Source organism: Periplaneta americana, chromosome 9 (genome assembly GCF_040183065.1).
Source record: "Periplaneta americana isolate PAMFEO1 chromosome 9, P.americana_PAMFEO1_priV1, whole genome shotgun sequence".
NCBI classification, from domain to species: Eukaryota; Metazoa; Arthropoda; class Insecta; order Blattodea; family Blattidae; genus Periplaneta; species Periplaneta americana.
Window position 1 is genome coordinate 5,400,907 of NC_091125.1, and position 20,607 is coordinate 5,421,513.

Genomic DNA, 20,607 nt, shown 5'->3' on the forward strand with positions numbered 1-20,607 from the left:
GCACTTGTCCTGTAACGTCTTCACGATGGTCCTGTATTGTGAGAGATATGCCATCCCCTACATCTCGTTGGCTTGTTGAGTCGGTTAAGGCGGAGATAAAACAAGACAAAGAAAGAAGTTGTGTACGAAGGCCTGCTGAAGGATAGCGAGACTCCCTCGAATCATTAAGAAATGGACAAAGGGCTAAAGTAACGAAGAAGTTCATTACGCGTCATCAGCACTAATTATCAAATCAGGCTTAGCATTGGAATCAGATAAACAAGGCAGAGGGAGTCGGATGTTAACACCGAATGAGTAAGTCCAAGGCGACATTTATTATTACTAAAAAATGAAACAATTATAAAGAAGAACACACTAACTAAACTAAATTATTATAACAAAAACTAAAGAGCTAGTAATATATTACAGAAGTCCACACCTGTGGAGTAACGGTTAGCGCGTCTAGCCGCGAAATCAGGTGGTCCGGGTTCGATTCCCGGTCGGGGCAAGTTATCTGTTAGAGGTTTTTTCCGGGGTTTTCCCTCAACCCAATATTAGCAAATGCTGGGTAACTTTCGGTGTTGGACCTCGGACCCATTTCACCGGCATTATCACCTTCATCTCATTCAGACGCTAAATAACCTAAGCTGTTGATAAAGCGTTGTAAAATAACCTACTAAAATAAATATATTACAGAAAGCGAAAGATCACCAGACCAAATGTTTTCAACACGTACAACACACAGGCAGGCAAGACTGAGGATCTGACCACCTGACAACCATAAACTGACTGACAAACTCTCGCTACTGAAGCTTGTGGTGGGTAGGGAGCAATTTCCACCCCTAACTTCTCCAAGTCCTAGGCTCGGATTTACCAGTCACTAACAGTAGGATACTTAAATATTATGACTATTTGGAAGACTTAATTTCCACAAATGAATGGAGACCCAAAATAGCGGATAAGACAGTGTCCGCCAGGATACAAACTATCGGAATAAAGGTGGAACTACGTTTAAAACTCGCTGTACATCACTGTTCATGCTGAAACCTAATACGAGGTATGAGAAATAGTGAAATATCGGGGTCAATGTTACTTATGTCCCGCCCACTACAGAGACATAGGCCAATTTTACACATATTTAGTATAACTTGTTGCTTCTTTGATAGGTTAGGTTTGGTTGGTTTAGGTTTTTGTTATTGCCTACCTTGCATATACGATTATAGCGCAACAGTGGCAGTGATAAAAGTGAAAAATTCGTTCAGTGGGCGTTGGATACTCTACATTCACCCGATTCACTTCAAATAAATGGCTCCCGATACGAGAAGTATGGATGGCAATACACAAGAGCAAAATTATACTAAAGGTAAGGTATGTTACTACAGGTGTATAGTATTATGCGGCAGGTTAGGTTAAATTATGTATTATGTGACAGATTAGGTTACGTTTGATTAGGTGCGTAGTATCATATAAGTTTGGTTAGAGTTGATTAGGGAAAACTCCAGAACACGGTACACGTTGATTAGGTATGTAGTATTATTACTATGTTGGCGACACTGAAACGTACTCCAGTTTCTGCTTCAAATTACATCATATTAACGAAATATGGCCGTATTCTTCATTCACCTACGAAAACTTTCGTATATAAGTACGTATTTCGATCGTGTTGGGTGGGCTTACAGCTCTCCCAGTGATCACAACAATTTCTACTACTCAATACTATAAATCCATGGCATTTTAGCAAGTTCCTATAGTCTTAGAACATAAGTAATCTTCACACTAAAGCCTATGTTCACTTAGAATAGTTATATCTTAAATACAAACAATTGCAACCTACCTCTTCAATTACACTTCCACTAAACGAAACTCCTAGGCTGACAACCAGTCTACGGCGAACATCAAAAGGGCCGTGAAAGAGGGGGCTATGACATCTGAATAGGCCTACACAACAAGTTAATTTCACCCACTAATTTAGATTGTATGCCACAAGAAAATACAAACGACATGCAATGTCCGGTTACAGCCCCATTTCGACTAATTTATACATGCATTTTTGTAAATTCTGTATTATTTAAAACCGGAAGATAACTTACTAACTGCACACCTAACACGAGAGACCCTTCCTAATACCCAGAGAGGTCTCTTCCCGCATCCCGCTCATTTGTTTTCATGTCCACCTACTTGCCGCGTGACGTCATGTGGTATGAAGCCATAGACTTACTAAATTATGAAGCGTGGCAGACGAGAAAGCCACGGTATGAATCTAAAGCCAGCGCAGCGCGAAATTAATTCCTTGCCTTGGAAGCTTTTCTCCCTCTTCCTACATATGTTGTTTTCTTATTTTTCACCTGTTATGGTTATGACACGTCTTCCTCCATCCCTTTAGACTCTAAAAATAGAACATCGGCATTAACATACGGAATAAATGAACTCGAAAAACACCAAGACGCCACTGAGAGATCCATTAATTATTGTGTTTGCAAAAGTGTATTCTAGAAGGGCTAAGGGAGAGGGAAGGAAGGGAATTCCAAGAAATCTACAAAAGAAAACCTTTTTCCCGTTACATCTATTGACGGTCGGTAGACAAGGACCGCAGAAAAAATACAGGTTCAGTTTGCTGTGATTTTCTAAACTGTTAAGACGTCTCGTTCGGTCTTGTCTATGAGTTGAGAATGAGTGAAGTCGTTAAAAGCCGTATTTATTGTGATGTAGCACAGTGCCGTAATTATCGATTTAAAAGTGCCGGTGTTATGTATCACAGGTTTCCAAAAAATGAAGAATTAAGGCGATTGTGGATTTCTCTGTGTAAGCGCAGTGATAAGTTTAATCCAGACAATTCTCGGGTATGTTCCGTGCATTTTCTTCCTGGGGATTTTCAACGAGATTTAAAAAATGAACTTTTAGGTTTGCCTAGTAAGAAAACACTGCTCCCAAATGCTGTGCCTTCGCAGTTCATTCCGAACTGGCACGGAGAGATGTTTACTGAGGGTCCTAGCACAAGCACAAGTGAAACCACACCACAGGTACTCATCCCTTACTTGCATATTAATCGTACGATAATATTAAATGACGCTTTAAGTACTTAATATTTTCTAGAATTCAAATAGGGCCTATGGGTAGTTGAATATTTTATACTAATATTGACGTTCTTGCTCGTTCTACAGGTCTCCACTCCAGATGTAAGACACGAAGCCAGAAACGGGAGAAAACGAGCAATAAAGACTCTGACTACATTATCACTAAAGAAAAGAAAGCGCGATCAGTCAACTACAACGGATCCAATTGTAGATAATAAGGACAAAGAAATAGAAATAGAAGTATTAGAAAAGAAAAATGCAGTTACTTTGGCGGCGCTAAAAGAAAACAATGCAGCTCTGAAAAAATTAGGGGTCCGCGGTATGTCGTGTCTAAAGTAAGACGACTATCGCCGCCTAAAGTAAAACGAGATGACATTAGGAAAGAAGTGGATAAAGTCCTTGTGAAATGTTTCACGCCGGGGCAGATTCGTTGTCTTCTAGGTGGAAATAAAAGAGTGAAATGGTCCTCAGAAGACATCGCAAATGCCCTTGCGTTAAGAGCGCTTTCTAAGAGAGCTTATGAATATCTGAGAAAGCGAAACACCCCTTTGCCTGCTCGTTCAACTTTGCAAAAATGGATAAGGCAATTGAAATGTAGGCCTGGCATTTTGAAGGAAGTTCTCCGTCTATTAAAGTGTAAGGCAGTGAATTTTGAAGGATTAGAAAAATTCGCTGTCCTTACCTTTGATGAAATGAATATCGATTCACGCATTTGTTACGATATGTCGGATGATATAATACTGGGTCCCCACAGTAACGTCCAAGTTGTCATGGTGCGAGGTCTGTTTTCCCAAAGGAAGCAGCCTATATTCTATGATTTTGATTTAACAATGCCATCAGGGCTACTACAGGATATTATTACAAACATTGAAGCCTGTCATATTTCTGTAGTTGCCGTAACGTGTGATATGGGTGGAAAAAACGCGAAAGTGTGGAAAGAATTAGATGTGCATATGGAGAAAATGTTTTTCTATAATCCCGTGGATAGTTCAAGAAAAGTGTGGGTGTTTTGTGACGTGCCTCATCTTCTAAAACTTTTGCGCAACCATTTCTTAGATGAAGGTCTTGTTTTGCATGACGGCACTGAAGTTCATAAGGGAATCATACAGGACTTGTTAGGACACCAAAGTGATGACTTGAGAATTACGCATCACATCAGTGATGCTCATCTCAGTGCAACTGGACGATCTCGTCAAAATGTACGATTAGCCGCTCAGTTGTTTTCTCGGCGAACTGCTCAGGCAGTAAAATATGTTCTCAATAAAGAAAAAGAAAGCAGTTTCATTGAGCTGGTTAACGATGTTTTCGACGTCATGAATTCGAGGCTCCCCAGGGATGATAAAATACCACTGAGAAGTGGTTATGGACTGCTTCTCCGTAGTCAAGAAATACCTTGAAAAGATTTCTGGACATAATCATCCACATACGGGTGGGGAAGAGATCAAGTTTATTGTCTTTTCAAAAAGGATTTGTAATTTCGATTAAATCTTTACTTGGACTTTTGGAAAACTTAAAAGGACAAGGGATTTCTTATGTGTTAACATCCAGACTAAATCAAGACTGTTTAGAAAACTTTTTTTTCTCGTGTCCGTGGGTTGGGAGTTTTTTATAACAATCCAACTCCCTTTGAAGTAAGGAATCGCGTTAGGCTTCTGTTGTCGGGAAATGCAAATGCGATTCCTTTATCCGTAAGTGCATCAGTCTCCGAAGAAATAAGTGGCCCATCTACTGTACAAGTGTTGTGGAACACAGTGAGACAGAAAACTTAATGGGATTCGTTACAAATGAATTGTGCAGTAATATTGTTGAGGAGTCCCCGGTGTCCGAAATATTAGTGGATGACACGGAACAAACAGAGCTGTTGATGGAGAGCTCATACCAGCCGATAAGAACTGAGGATATCGCGCAAGATGCCCTGAAATATCTAGCGGGTTATGTGGCGTTCAAGTGTCGAACTATAGACAAAACATTAAGTGCCTCTCAAGAAAACTATTCAGTTCCGCGTGAAGAGACCAATGACTGGATTTCAATTATTTCAAAAGGTGGTCTTACCCGTCCCAGCGAAGAGTGGTTGGAGAAGTTTGTGCAGTTCGAAATAATGTTTGGTGCTTTTCATGGAGAGACCTTTTCAAAAAGAAGAAATGTGATGAAAACTCTGGCTTCATTAATTGAATCAAAATTCCCCGAAGTTCATGATAAAATAATTAACTTGTATGTAAGAACCTGGACATTTATTAGAATAAGACATCTGAATGCAAGGAGAAAGCAACAAACAATGAGAAAATGTGCAGCTAAGAAAAGTAAGCTTTGGGTTGCTTCATCCTCAAAGACATCGTAATCAGCTCATCAGACACGTAAGTTTCAGTGCAGTACTTTAATCGATATAAATTCATAAGCATGTCAATTTAATGTCACTTTTTATATTTTCGTCAGAGTAAATATTCTATTACTTGATTAGTAGGGCTAGGATTCTGATGACATACAAATAATAAAAACAATGCATTTATGACCTAACAATTTTTAAAAAATGCCCTTAAAATGCCTTAAAAATTGATCTTTCATTCTAAAATTGGCTTAGTAGGAAAAGGAGTTTTGTTCTACTTAATATTTAGAATAGTAATTAAATAAAATTCTAGTACCAACATTTAAGTTTATTTAATTTTACATAATTTTTTCTAAGTGGTACACTTTAATTAATTATTTTATCTGATGTAGTTTCCATGTAGCCCATCACAAGACCACTCATACGGAATTAGCAAGTATAGAGGAGTCTATATTGAAGGGATGGCTGGACTGATCCATTACATGGAGTGTACTACGTTAAAACGTCTTTCTACACAAATATTGCTCTTTTAACTTAAAAGAGCAATATTTGTGTAGAAAAACGATTAAAATATTATACAAAATAATGGGTAATAGCCACTGGCGTAGCTCGGTTGGTTAAGGCCGATCCGGAGTTGCGCTCGGGCGCGGGTTCGATTCCCGCTTGGGCTGATTATCTGGTTGGGTTTTTTCTGAGGTTTTTCCCAACCGTAAGGCAAATGTCAGGTAATCTGGCGAATCCTCGGCCTCATCTCGCCAAATATATCACTATCACCAACTCCACTGACGCTAAATAACCTCGTAGTTGGCACAGCGTCGTTAAATAACCAAGTAAAAAATAAAGGGTATTAATGGACAAAATATTGAAACAAAATATCAAAGGAAATAAACATTATTTTATATTAAGAATGGAGATTTGTGGCAAAAATTAAATGAAAATGACTAAAAAAATGTCCGAATAACACAAAAGATGCTCTTATGAGTTGAAACAGGCAAAGAATGCAAAAAAAATGCCCTAACAAAAGGGGACACTATGGTGAAATAATGGTGAAAAATTAAGAAAACCGATTTAAAAATTTATTGTGGCTCTCTATTTAGACCGAGCTCAAAAAGCTAATTAATTTATGTTCCCACGACTATTTTCAAGCTTTTGAGCTAATAGGCTATGGATTAAAAATTGTGAAAACTGTGACGCAAGGAGCCTTTTTAGTGACGTCAATATAAAATACATTTAAAAAATATCATTTCGAAACTATTAGCCCTAATGGCACAAAAGTTTGTACAGATGATAGTATTGTAGGTATATTTATGTAGTTTAAAATTCATAAATTTTGGATGAAAATTGTAAAAGTTTTAAAACTCACAGAAGTGTCCCCTTAAAACACTCAGTTTATCACATAACATATAAATACTAAAGCGGCTATAAAAAAGATGCAATTTCATCAAAATCCTAGCCCTATTGATTAGTGTTTTCCTTCATTATTAAATAAACTAAATGCATGTTATGCCTACTCTATGGTTTTTTTTTGTTTCGTAATGCACGGGTATTAGATGTACTCAATAGTTTGTTTTGCCGTAAAATGTACTATCAAATGTAACGCAATTAATGCTCTCATAACTTGTGAATTCCTTTTAAGTGCTTATCGAATCAGTTGGAATGGCATTAAATCTACAAAAATTCACACATAATTCACAGTCGCGAGAAATTGTAGGAATAACAACACTTTGAACTGTATCTCCCGCACCTCATCTTTGCGCTCTACATACCAAGTGACGTCAAAGCGGTGCAGCCAATGGGAGCATCAAACGTCGGAGTGGCATACCTAAGCTGTCTATGTACATTGCCTAACACCATGCAAAGCTATAGACTGCGTGCGCATCTCAGCCAAGGTTGCCAGATTGTTATAACTAAAAGTAGCGAAAGCTCGCTGAAAAGGTAGCCAATTTTTATAAAAAGTAGCCCAATATAAATGACAGACATATTTCGCGGTGTATGTTTAACTGAATCGGAATGATTTTTCAAGTCTCCCTTATGAGCCCTAATTTGAACTTTACAAAATGTACAGTCTGCTCTATTGTTATCCTTTTTCACATCCTGAAGCCAGTTAAAGGATGAAGTATCATTTAACCAATGCCTATTATACGTTTTGGTATATTTCTGTCACTTTTCCATTTTCAGTAATCACAAAACGAAATAATAAATATTTTCATTTTCATTCTGATTACAAAACAAAATAAATGTATAAAAAGCTATTAACTACCACAATTTAAAAATGCTCAACTTGAGTCTTGCCACCGCCATCTTAAATTACAAGCCATGATGTTGATAAATTTGGGAATGCTGTGCAAAGGCTGACGGAAATGTAAACACGCATTGGTCTATTGTTGCGAATTACATAATTTAACAGCATTGTTCAAGAAGATATGGTATAAATTTGCGGCTGCTTAATGCTTCAGTAATGTGATAACTTACACTTGTTGTCACCGAACAGAAATCTGTAACAGTAAGTATCCTCGATTTAATCATACATAATTAGGGACCGGATTTTTATGTAATTACATATTATATTCCTTCCCATCTAACCGTATATAAATAACAAATCTTTGCGAATCTTGTAATTGCCGTTAATATATTAAAATTTGATACTACATATCTTTACATATTTGCACCACATTACATATTATGACTTGGTATTACATGAATGTACATATTTAGTGGATTTATTAATTTTTACTGGGCGGCCGGGTAGCTAAGTTGGTAGAGCAGCTGGCTACGGACTGGAAGGTCCGGGGTTCGATCCCAGGTGGTGACGGTATTTTTTCTCGTTGCCAAACTTTCAGAACGGCCCCGAGGTTCACTCAGCCTCCTATAAAATTGAGTACCGGGTCTTTCCCGGGGGTAAAAGGCGGTCAGAACGTGGTGCCGACCAACCACCTCATTCTAGTGCCGAGGTCATGGAAAGCATGGGGCTCTACCTCCATGCCCCCCCAAGTGCCTTCATAGCATGTTACGGGGATACCTTTACCTTTTTTACCTTTTTATTAATTTTTACTTCTCTAAAAGAAAAAAAAATTCTGCTGGAGAAGTTTACAATTTGAAATACACAGATTTAAAAAGCATTTTTACCTACGCAAGAAAGGACATATTTCGGGACGAAGTTTCAGGAAGTAAAAGAGGCACTCAACCCATACCGTCCACTATAAATATGAGTGAACAAAAGCCAACCTTTCTCATACAACTACCTTGTATTGTAAAAATCCTTCAGAAAGAAGCGTTGCCTTCATGCGGTGAAGTGGGACGAGGACGACATGATTTGTCTCCAAATAATTGTTCTGCACACGTCTTAATAAGCCGTTCCCATGCAATTTGCAACCTTACCCACCCTCTTCCTAATCCTTCCAGAGAAAACCCATGTCAAGTCTGGCATGAGCCGCAATAAAGTAGCCGACTTTTGAAAAGAAGCTGAAGTAAAGGAACAAACTGGAAAGATGTTGAAAGATTAAAATAAACAGCTTTTCAGGTTATTGCTTGACCTCTTTGCTCTAAATTTGGTAGACCTATACGCAAATGGGATTTTCCGAGCAATTATGAAGTATGGTTCTCGGCTGGAATAATCCTACCCTTCTGAATGAGACAGGAATGTCACTTTACAAGCAACAGTTTGTAAATAGCCTACCTATAGTTTGAGGTTTTAGTAGGTACTTTGTTTCTTACAGGGAGCAGCTAAAATGCATGTGTCCCACATCTCCTCTTATTTTTCTCCTAATCCAGTAAAGCGAAACAGTGCTTGCAGTACTGTTGTGTCATTCATTTCACTCAGTTCTCTAGTTTTAGTACTTACAGTATAAAGTGCAAGTGAGTTTATCTACTGCTTTTAACTAATAACATTGGCCCCTGTATCTTCAACCCTAACGACAAAAATAAAATCATGGATTGCGATGGATGAAGCTTTCACTATAGATGGAAAAATAGTAATGTGTCAAGTGTGCGGTAAAAAAAAGTCGGGTGCTCTATGAAATCACAACTGGAGAGTCTTACCTATCCTATATCTGCCAGATATTGATATTAAATATTTTCATGATTTTACATATTTTGGTACACATCTTGACTGAAAATTACAGCTGATACGATTGTTGTTCCTTTTGTAACTTGCTGTATATTTTTATCAATTTCAGATGCCTAGATAGTGCTGTGTTCCTGGGTGCAAGACAAATTATGACACCAGTGTCAGATTAAATGGCATTGTTTCTACGTTTTCCTTCCCAAAGCAGAGAGACGAAAACAAGTTTGGCTTCGTGCTATCCCACGAGAAGATTGGCAAGCAACGTGAGCTAATACAGGCAGGCCATGTAACTCGCTTAACCCGATCACGAAGGGCGGCGTTTAAACCATATAAATTAGTTGGAATGCATAAACAGTAACATATTTTTCTCTAAAATGTAGTGTAATTCCATTAATAAAATTTTATCATCATCATCATCATCGTCCTAACAAGTATTAGACCAAGTGGCCTGTTACGGTCTCAAACTAGAATTTTCAGTCAATCTCATCTTTGGACGGCCTAGAGATCTTTTGCCATATGGATGGTAATGAAAATTTAAAACAATGATTATGAGACACTTCAGATATAATTCACTTGCGAGTTAAGATGTAATATTATTTATGGTGTGAAAATTACGTTGTTTGTATGTGTAATACATGCCTTTATTTCGATTAAATATTGCGAAATTCTTGTACATTCATTTATGCACGATTCAATCATTTTCAAATGCACCGCACGGATATTTAGATATGTTGAAATTATAGGGTATGTTTACTGTACCAGTTGCCCATTTCTGTCTAAATTTAGTGATCTCCAATGCCTTGCCTTTCATATGAAAATTATAGGTTATATTTACTATATTTAACTTATATTCCTAAATTCGCAATTATACATTATAATTAAGCATAATGTCATGTATGAACCCCGGACATTCAATTTGTTGTATTTTAATACTACAATTGAGTACTGAATTATTGTATTTATCTACTATTTAAGAGACGAAGTAACACAATTGTACGTACACTAATTTCATAGCAGTGGTATGGTAAATATTTTGTCTAAAATTAAGGAAGGTAGATGTGCTAAATTGAAATCACAATATAAATTATTTTTCATTAAACCTCAAAATAGCTTCCATTCTAAACTTAAAATGTTGACGCGAACAGATTATGTTAACATGTAAAATTCTCGTCACATTAAAATAACACAGTTTTGTAATTATTTCTGCAACATATTATGCAACAAGAAGTAAACGAAACTTATAGACACATTACACTATATAAAGCTTAGCAATGATACGCAATAAAGTTATAATATAATATTTCACTGAGCTCCATACACTGAAATATAAAACCCGAACAAACATTACGGCCTAGATCGAAAAGGTATTGACTGTGCCGTATTTCGTATTTTTGTGAAAAGCTATGTAAACTGTGAAACGTTCGTTATCGGTTGTAATAAGTGTAAATGGCTCAAATACAATAATTTGAATAATAATATGGGACAAGGAGACGTTTGTAGTATTATAAATTGTAAGAAAAATAGGTTAGAGTTATCCTTCTTTCGAAAGATCCAGGAAGGTGAGTTTATAGAACATAATACATATTTTATGAAAATAATATATAAACCTTATGCATTTCATATTTCAATAGTGGAAGGAAGGTGTTAATTTTTTTCAAACAACACGATATCGAAAGTACAATACATGATATCGTCTGCTAGGGAAAGAGTCTGTGATGAGGCGATAGTAGCGATCTTGGTGGTGAACAACTATCTGTTTGGATATTTAGTAAGTATTGAGCTTCGTGACTGAATATACTAGAATGTGGTAATACTGGTGTCAGACTACATGCGTCTAGAGCCTCACCTATCAAAAGCTTCCACTTGACACGGCCAACTTGCTGTTCCCTTCGCTTCTCTGTATACGGCCTTGACAATAGTAAACTTATTCTGAAATTGGTTAATTTCTCAATTCCACCACGAGGCGCTGTCTGCCAAGGTTGGTGTCTACAGAAGAAATATTCAATATGAATTAAAATAAATGATTAAAGAGTAAAAATAACACATAAATAATAATAATAATAATAATAATAATAATAATAATAATAATAATAATAATAATGATAATAATAATAATAAGAAGAAAATAATAAGTACTATTATGTTTAGTTCTGTTAATTATGGTAAAAGCGTGAGTTTAAAAGCAGGGAGTTAACACATAGTAACCTGTTCAGTTTAAGTAACATGATGACAGAGGCGTAATTTTGTAGTTTATTCGCTGAGTAGCACCCATAGGCTAAACTGCGATATTTCAAAGTAATCACTTCGGTAATTATTTACAATAACTTGTACTGAGTTTTATAATTTCACTCACTGCACTGATACATTCCACTTGATATTGTAGACTCAAGAATCATAGTTTCAAGATCTTGCGACTCAGTGGATTATAAGCCGCAATCTTCGAAGGAACAAGCTTTTCAGTTAAAGCTGCTGCAGTGTTATCTATAAGCGGCCTAACAAATTTCACAATAATGATATTAGCAAGTCTTCATCACAATTCGGCATTGCAAGAGAGGTCATTCACACAGTAACGGCTCAAGTTTCGAACACAAATTTTCTAATATAATTCTTGTATGGTATTCTATTTCGATGATTAAGCAGCTGATCTAGAATAAATTTTGCATGACTACTGCCTTCATCGGCCTCTTTCTTTACTTTTTCCAGTTCTTTATATAATGGATCAATTAGTTGGAGTTTTTCGGTTGTTTTTGTTATCTAATTTTGCTTCTCTTGTAGCACCTGATTAAGTCGTGTAATTTTCACGTGCAGTCTGTTAAAATTTCTTTCTGGCTCGTCAATGTTGACAGCGTTTGTTTGCGTCGCTTTATGGTCATTTTCAACTGGCAAGAAGGGAATGTCATTAACTGATGCTGAGTCACCTGGAACATCATGGTCAAATAGTGAAAAACCTATATTACTAAAATATTTTCGTTTCTTGGGTGGAGGGAGATCGGTTTTAGTAACTGTTCGTCATGGTCTTTTGATATCTGTCACTTCATACCTAGGAAAATGAGGGAATACCGTTGGCACAGCATTTGGCTTTAATAGTCTAAATTTTCCATTATTAGAATAATCTTCTTCCCTGAAATGTAAACTACAAACGACTGAAGATGGGGAGTTGCTTTTGGAACAAAGTCTTGGCTTGAAAGCACTTTAAGTCATTTTCGCATCTTTCCCTTACTTACTTACTTACTAACTTACTTATGGCTTTTAAGGAACCCGGAGGTTCAATGTCGCCCTCACATAATCCCGCCATCGGTCCCTATCCTGTGCAAGATTATTCCAGTTCCTATCATCATATCCCACCTCCCTCAAATCCATTTTTATATTATTCTCCCGTCTACGTCTCGGCCTCCCTAAAGGTATTAATCCCTACGTCCTCCCAACTAACACTATATGCATTTCTGGATTCGCCCATACATGCTACATGCCCTGCCCATCTCAAACGTTTGGATTTAATGTTCCTAATTATGTCAGTTGAAGAATAAAATGCGTGCAGTTCTGCGTTGTGTAACTTTCTCCATTCTCCTGTAACTTAATCCCTCTTAGCCCCAAATATTTTCCTAAGAACCTTATTCTCAAACACCCTTAATCTCTGTTCCTCTCTCAAAGTGAGCGTCCAAGTTTCACAACCATACAGAACAACCTGTAATATAACTGTTTAATAAATTCTAACTTTCAAATTTTTTGAGAGCAGACTAGATGAGAAAAGCTTCTCAACCGAATAATAAGAGACATTTCCCATATTTATTCTGCGTTTAATTTCCTCCCGAGTGTCATTTATATTTGTTACCATTGCTCCATGATAGTTTGATTTCTGTCCACACTTGTGGAGTAACGGTTAGCGCGTCTAGCTGAGAAACCAAGCGGCCCGGGTTCGATTGCCGGTCGGGGCAAGTTACCTGGTTGAGGTTTTTTCAGGGGGTTTCCTTCAACCCAAAATTAGCAAATGCTGCGTAACTCTCGGTACTGGATCCCGGACTCATTTCATCGGCATTATCATCATCTCATACAGACGCTAAATAACCTAAGATGTTGATAAAGCATCGTAAAATAGCCTACTAAAATCATATAAAAATATTGGAATTTTTCCACCTCTTCGAAGGATAAAACAGTTTTTATATTTCCATTTCTTACAATATTCTGGTCACGAGACATAATCATCTTTCCTTGTCACTCGGAAATTCGTGGAATGAAATTGTTCCTCCACTCTTTTTTTCTGTTCGAAGTACATAATGGCCCATAACAATACGTCATTTTGAATCATATCACAATAAACTCATATACCAGTAGAAAGAAGCACAATATTACTAAGTATAATCGTACAAGAAACCATACACACATTCCTCAGTGAATCTTGGCAGTCAGTGTCATCTGGCGAGAATTATATATATTCTCGAGCACAGCTTTAACACAGGAATAAAAATTATGTGCCAAGGCCAAAGGGTTTGTAATAATTACAAACTCTTTGGTCAAGGTCAAGCGAAGCGAGCATCAAGTAGGTCGTGCACTTGAGTAAGTAGTTAGTATTTCACTCGTCAGTTGGCAGTGGTGTTACAGTTTTCGTATTAATAGAATCTTTCGACGCTAGATGGCGGCAACGTATGTGTATTGTTTTATTAAGTCTTGCTGATTTACACTCTATTCCCTAAGGAACATTCAGTAAATATGTTAAAAGTTAAATAACTGGCAAAAAATATTAATTTACAAGCTGTCCAACAGGGAGTATAATTATTGTACTAATCAAAATCAAGTAATTGCGAACAGAAAGAAAACCCATAATTCTAATGACAAAATGTACCGGTAGCCTATCCTGATTTCCTGAAATATGATTTAACATAATATACCACTTATGAGGTCAAACATTGGTCTGAAAATGTCGATTCCTCAACATATTCTCAAATACTTCAAAACAAAATCTCATCTACCTCCGATAAACATAAACAATCAGAAGAATTAACACAAGGCAGTAATACGACTCCGAATAGTTATGTTTCCAATCATTGTACCTACAATGCAATACAGTCGCATAGCAACACTTCATTGGAGAGGAACAATATTTAATGATATGAATATCATAAATTAGATTCTACTTGTGTAAAAAAAAAGGATCCCATTATGTAAAATTTATCCTTTAACAATTTCTTTCTTTTCGCAATTACCTGATTTTGATTAGTACAATAATCATACTCCCTGTCGGACAGCTTGTAAATTAATATTTTTTTTTTGCCATTTATTTAACTTTTAACATATTTACCGAATTTTCCTTAGGGAATAGAGTGTAATGCAGCAAGACTTAATAAAATAATACACATATCTATTTTACGTCTTTAGTGTTACCGCCATCCAGCATCAAAAGATTCTATTAATACGAAAACTGTAATACCACTGCCACCTGACGAGTGAAATGCTAACTACTTACTCAAGTGAAAACTTTTGGTAGGCTACAGCCAACTACAACGTCTTTGGAGGCTCTAGACGCAAGTCTATCTTACCCGAGCCCCTACAGCCGAGGCTGCGCTGAAGTTTAGAGTAGGGACACATTGAAGCTTGCGTCCGCCGCCATATTTTGGGAGAAGCACCAGCTAGCAGACAGCTTCACTATACATATATATATATATATATATGTATCTTGTGCCATATATATATGTATGTTTGGTTTCTCTTGTAACTCAATCTGAATGGATAAATGAAAACAAATCTTATTAACATTTAAAAGGACCACGTTAAAGAAATAATCAAGCTTAGTTACCGTTAGTTTGACATGAAACGAAAGAAAACTGTAACAATTTGATACAGTAACTAAAGATCTAGTATAGTTATTTGACAACATATGGAGCGAACAGAAATACAAATGTAGGGGCATTGTCATGGAGCAGCATCCATCTTCCAGTTCTGTGCAACTCTGGACGAACCCGCCGGATACGCTGTAGCAATCGGTTCAAAACGGACTGGTAAAATGCAGCATTAATGGTTTGACCTCCAGGAACAAATTCCTTGTGGATGATTCCGTTGTTGTCGAAGAAGGCGATCAACAGTCTTTTCACCTTGGATATTTGCAGACTGTTTTTTTTTGGTCGCGGGGAAGTCGGTGAACACCATAACATCGATTGCCGTTTTGATTCCGGATCGAACTGGTAGCACCAGGTCTCATCTCCCGTGACGATGGTTTTCAGAAGCAATGGATCCTGGTCACACATGGAAACGAAATCACCAGAAGTTTCCATCCGTTTTGCTTTCTGCTCGTCTGCGAGTTTGTGCGGCACAAATCGGGAGCAGATCTTCCGCTTACACAAATCATCGCGGACGATGGTGTGCACCGTGTCCTTGCTAATGTCCAATTCCTCCGCAATCAATCTTAGAGTCAGTCGCCGATCTTGTGCCAGCATTTGTCGCACTTTCTCGATCATTTCTGGGGTTCTGCTTGTCGATGGCAGACCTGAACTTGGCTCATCCTCAATTGTTTCCTTCCCTTCACGGAAGCGTTTAAACCATTCGTAAACACATTTTCTGCTCACGGCTTCCCTCCCGTACACCTGCACCAACATTTCATGTGTCTCCGTTGCAGTCTTCCCTAATTTGTAGCAGAACTTGATGTTTACACGTTGCTCCATTGCGCTGTGACACTTCCTCTCACACTGACTACGTTCAACTGGTCACAGTCTGTTTACACTGCCAGTCACATGCATTGCATGCTGTGTATCGATTCTCCCCAAGTCTCTGAAGAACCATGCGCATGCGCAAGCACATGCGCCAAGTTGCCGTTCAGATATGACACCATTCACCGAACTTTTTAGACACACCACGTATATACAGCTGTTCCCACAGTTAATCTTGATTCGTGATAAATATTTTGGTATAATTGGATGAATCAAGAAAACGTAAGTAACCTAAAATAATATATTATCGCCTCGAGGGACTTAATAACAACCACTTTCTACCAAATTTGTTAGAGAGCACATAAAATGCTCGTGGAAGTAAACATCTTACGACCTTTTGTTTTTATTGGATGATGAAATGAATAATTACGGCTGAATTGGTGGTGACACGGCAAGATGGCGCGAAAGGTGCCTGTGTCTAACTGGGATCATTTGCGTGAGATATTACTTGACACCGTTGTCAGTGGCTCGGAAAGTTAAAATGAAATGAGTAGAGAAGGTTTGCGCGTGACGTCAAAGCATAGCGGAGTCCCGGAAATGGCGCGACCTTGAGTGACCTTGAGGTAGGTCACGTACGCGTAGGTCAGTGACCTTGAGGAAGGTCACGTGCGCGTAGGGGTAGGTCAGTGACCTTGAGGTAGGTCACGTACGCGTTGGTGTAGGTCAGTGACCTTGAGGTAGGTCATGGTCATTGGCCTTGAGAGAGCACGTACCCCGCCGGAAGCACGTACCCCGCGTTAATGAAGACATGTTGCAACATGAGGTAGCACGTACCGCACCGGACGCACGTTCCCCGCCGGAAGCGGACCACCCCGCCTGCATGCATGTCAATGATCAAGAAGACGTGTCAGAAAGCACGTACCCGGCCGGAAGCCGACCCCCGCCTGCATGCATACCAATGCACAGGACGTACGTGGTGGGAGGCACGTACCCCAGCAGGATGTCGCCCCTAGCCAACGACAGGAAGCAGAGACCTACCCATGCATGCTAATGCATGCAGAACGACAGGTATGAACTTGTACCGTACGTGATGTAGAGAAAATGTGAATTATGGGTATAAAAACGATGAATTTACCACAAACGAGCATCATTCTGAGGAATACCATGGATCACCTACCGACGTGCAAATGTGATTGCTTTGCTAGGAGGCAGCCATCGCCTCAAGAAATGCAGTGCGAGGACGGTTACACGGAGGGGCCACCACCGGACAAGATGTGTAACATTAAAGTGGGCGATCTAGTGAAAGGGATGGAGTACCCGATTAAGCGACTTCGATTTGCTTACACGAAGTACGGGCGGAAGGTAATAGCCGACCTGAAGAATGGCGAGTCGCTCTTCCTACCATCGAAATTTGATGGACTGACGTATACCGATGTGCAGCTAATGTCCAGGACACCGCACAGCCTATATTACTATGGGCGTCGGAAGACCATGGATATGGTGGAAATTAACCCCTCCCCGATGGGCTGGATGCCAGCGGACTGGGCGCCGCACTACTAAAAGGGCGATGGGGAGCAACAAGAGCGGTTAGTACGTCAGTAGGAGGCATCATGGAGTCATCATACTTTTATATTGGCAACGCATTGTTTGCGAAGAAAAACTGGTAAACGATGCGCAGATTGACTCTATCACGGTGGGTGGCACCTCAACAACAGTGAAGATAGTGCGCGATGTGGACTACCGTAGTGACCATATCAAGTTCGCGATTGTAATATACAATCCTACATTATCGAGATCGGTAGCCGTACACCTGACACGACAAGACGGGCAGACGATGCGGATGCGACCGACAGGGCTAGAAAAGGAAGAGACTGTGTCGTCACTAGGCGAGCACGGCGATTTTGTTGTGCTACTACCAAGTTTTACCGGGGTTGATACAATTAAAGAAATATACGCGGAGTGCAATTTATCGATCACAACGTATCGTCTAGACCTGGATGTACTACACGTGCCGTCGCCGAGCAGAACACAATGCGATGGTGTGAGAACCATGGTAGCGGACGCTGGGTCACTACTGGTGGCAACAATGGGGGTCTCAACGCAAAATTACAAACACGTCCCATATATTCCTCGGAAGATGAGTACAGAATACAAGACAATCGTTAATTTTGCACTTGTAGAGAAGTGACGGTTACAGCGGATGTGGGGTCCACGTGCCCCATCCTCACAACGGAGCAGGGGGGAGATGAAGTCATCTGCAAAATGTATATAAACGGTCACCTATCAGACAGACCATCACCAGTTTTCACAAAGGTACAATGGCAGAGTCGAGGAACCAGCCGGAGGTACGTATAGACAATGAGGGTGACTTAGTCGTTGTGCACGGTGAACATAAAGGGTATTATGTATCTTGTTTTGTCTTCTAGTTGTGGAGTGAGCAAGATGACAGCATCTTGCGGGGGGTGCTCCAGGCGTGGGAGCACCATAGTGAAGAGTTCCACACCCATCTCTGTGATGGGATGAACCACACTATTGTGTGCTCCCACCCCTGGGAGGGGGAGGCCGAGGTGACGACGTCGACGTGCTACCCGGGCTGCCCTGAATTTTACCGTTGCCTGGGCGAGGTACGTAATGATGATAAATGGAGTGATGAAATATATATATGGTACCGGCGATCAGTGAGCTAATGCATGTGGTGTCTGCTGTTACAGTACGTGGCGAGGTTTGGGCAGCACCGCTGGGTGCTGTTCTGTGGATCGGAGGCCACAGCAGCCCATCGCACGGCCTTCCACGCGGAGGAGTGCTACGGGTTGGTACACGTTGAGACGTGTTCCGACCCGAGGGAGGGCGGGTGTATGGAACAGCGAAGACCCTGTTCGTACACCTGCTTCACGTTCGCCAGGACGGCTCAAACGGTAAGCAGAAAGAACAACATTGTCTTAAAGGGACCGGATATGTATCACAGAGCGACGATGTATTGATGTACTGTTTACATGTTTCAGTTCTTGGAGAACGTACTGTGTGCAAGGGTGAGGGACAGCCAGGCGCTGGACCTCACGTGCGAGCCGGCTCCTGCAGCAGGCCTCCCACCGAGCAATGACCTCGCCGCCCCCTCCACCTCCGGGATGCGGCCCCTGGACGAGACACCGCCACGGCAGCCGACGTGGTGCAGGCTGCCGTCAGAGTCGGAGTCCAGGGTTCTCACCCCAACGCCGGACTACGACCATCCGTGGTCGCGGACGCCGTCCCCAATGCACATCGATTGGGACACGGCGTCCACGATCAGCGCACCGGCCTCGCCATCGCTGTGGGCTGCAGCGGACCTGCCGTCGTCCGGTGACGACGACGTTTTCACCTCTGGTGGAGAGGTGTAAGACGCATCGTCATCGGACGGCTTCGAATACTTCTTGCCGGATGACACCCCGTCCTCTGACGAGGGCGTGGTGTTATCCGACGCTGACGACAGGTATTCGCTGCGTGAGGAGTAGGTGTGTGTGTGTGTGTGTGTGTGTGTGTGTGTGTGTGTGCGTGTGCGTAATGAAAATACACAATTGTAAATAATTAATAAATGTAGATGACTCCATGCATCGGTGTTTGGTATTGGAACCCTACAATCACCTGACCGGGGGGTGGGATCGTTTGCGTAGGGGGGAGCTATCCTGTACCTATATCCCGCACATGGGAGTAAGGAAATAAGTATGGTATGGTATCACAAAAAAAGCATATTTATTTTCCTGACATCCAATTGTACAGTACATATATGTTCTGTAACGCACATTGAATATTCGCACGTCGACAATGGAAAAGGCAGCTGGCCTTTATCCCCACATGCTGTTTTAATGTCCTTAGCGGTGGGCAGCCACATGAATACAAATCAATGACATCACGCCCCAATATTGATTCCAAGTACGCCTTCTTCTCCTCTCCTTTGGTATACACTTTATCCACTCCTTGGACGACCATATGCAGTATGCGCTGGAGTTCGGGGTATGGAATGCATCCACTGTCCCACTGGAGCCCGTGGAAGCTGGACTCGAGCCAGGATGCACTTCTCGACGGTGTGCAGTGTGAAGGTGGGCGGAATATGCAATGCACCATCTGGTAGTCATCCGTCACGGCAGCTAATTCTTTGAAGACAAAGTTCCCTGCAGTGGTGTGGAATCCCTGAACATCGAGTATAATGTAGGTTTCCCTGTGAATGAGAGCAATAGTTACGATATGGACAAACCTAGTATTTCGTCCACCTCTAAGTACGACCAATGCACATGAATGTGTGAACAAGTAACGTATATCGATAGCCGACTTACATGTTCACGCGACGTCTCGTACAATTCGGGAGAGCGGTGTATAGTCCACAACCTTCTCGTGCAGAATGAGGCAATACGCATTAGTTTGAGCCGGTATATTTTCCGACGTTGTGAAATCAATGCGCACGTGGACGGAACCGACGTTCAGTTGGTCCTTTTGTTTGGAGCAGTCAATTACAAAGAGGGGGGCGGTGTCCTTGAACTGTGATCTCTGAAGGAGAGG

General features: G+C 40.2%; 2 protein-coding genes across 3 annotated transcripts in view; one reads left to right on the forward strand and one right to left on the reverse strand.

Annotated features, from left to right (window-relative positions):
* Positions 1–2,127, reverse strand: part of LOC138705739 (zinc finger protein 729-like) — a 45,649-nt gene extending 43,522 nt beyond the window's left edge. For both annotated transcript variants that reach the window (XM_069834321.1, XM_069834320.1), the window contains exon 1: positions 1,814–2,127. The gene's annotated coding sequence lies outside the window, so the exon portion shown is untranslated. The remainder of the gene's footprint in view (positions 1–1,813) is intronic.
* A 12,763-nt stretch (positions 2,128–14,890) lies between these two features.
* LOC138705741 (uncharacterized) lies at positions 14,891–19,630 on the forward strand. Its single transcript, XM_069834324.1, has 3 exons — positions 14,891–18,701; positions 18,789–18,992; positions 19,080–19,630. The coding sequence occupies exons 1-3, from the start codon at positions 18,597–18,599 to the stop codon at positions 19,449–19,451; spliced, it is 681 nt and encodes a 226-aa protein (XP_069690425.1). The 5' UTR covers positions 14,891–18,596; the 3' UTR covers positions 19,452–19,630.
* Positions 19,631–20,607: the final 977 nt, after the last annotated feature.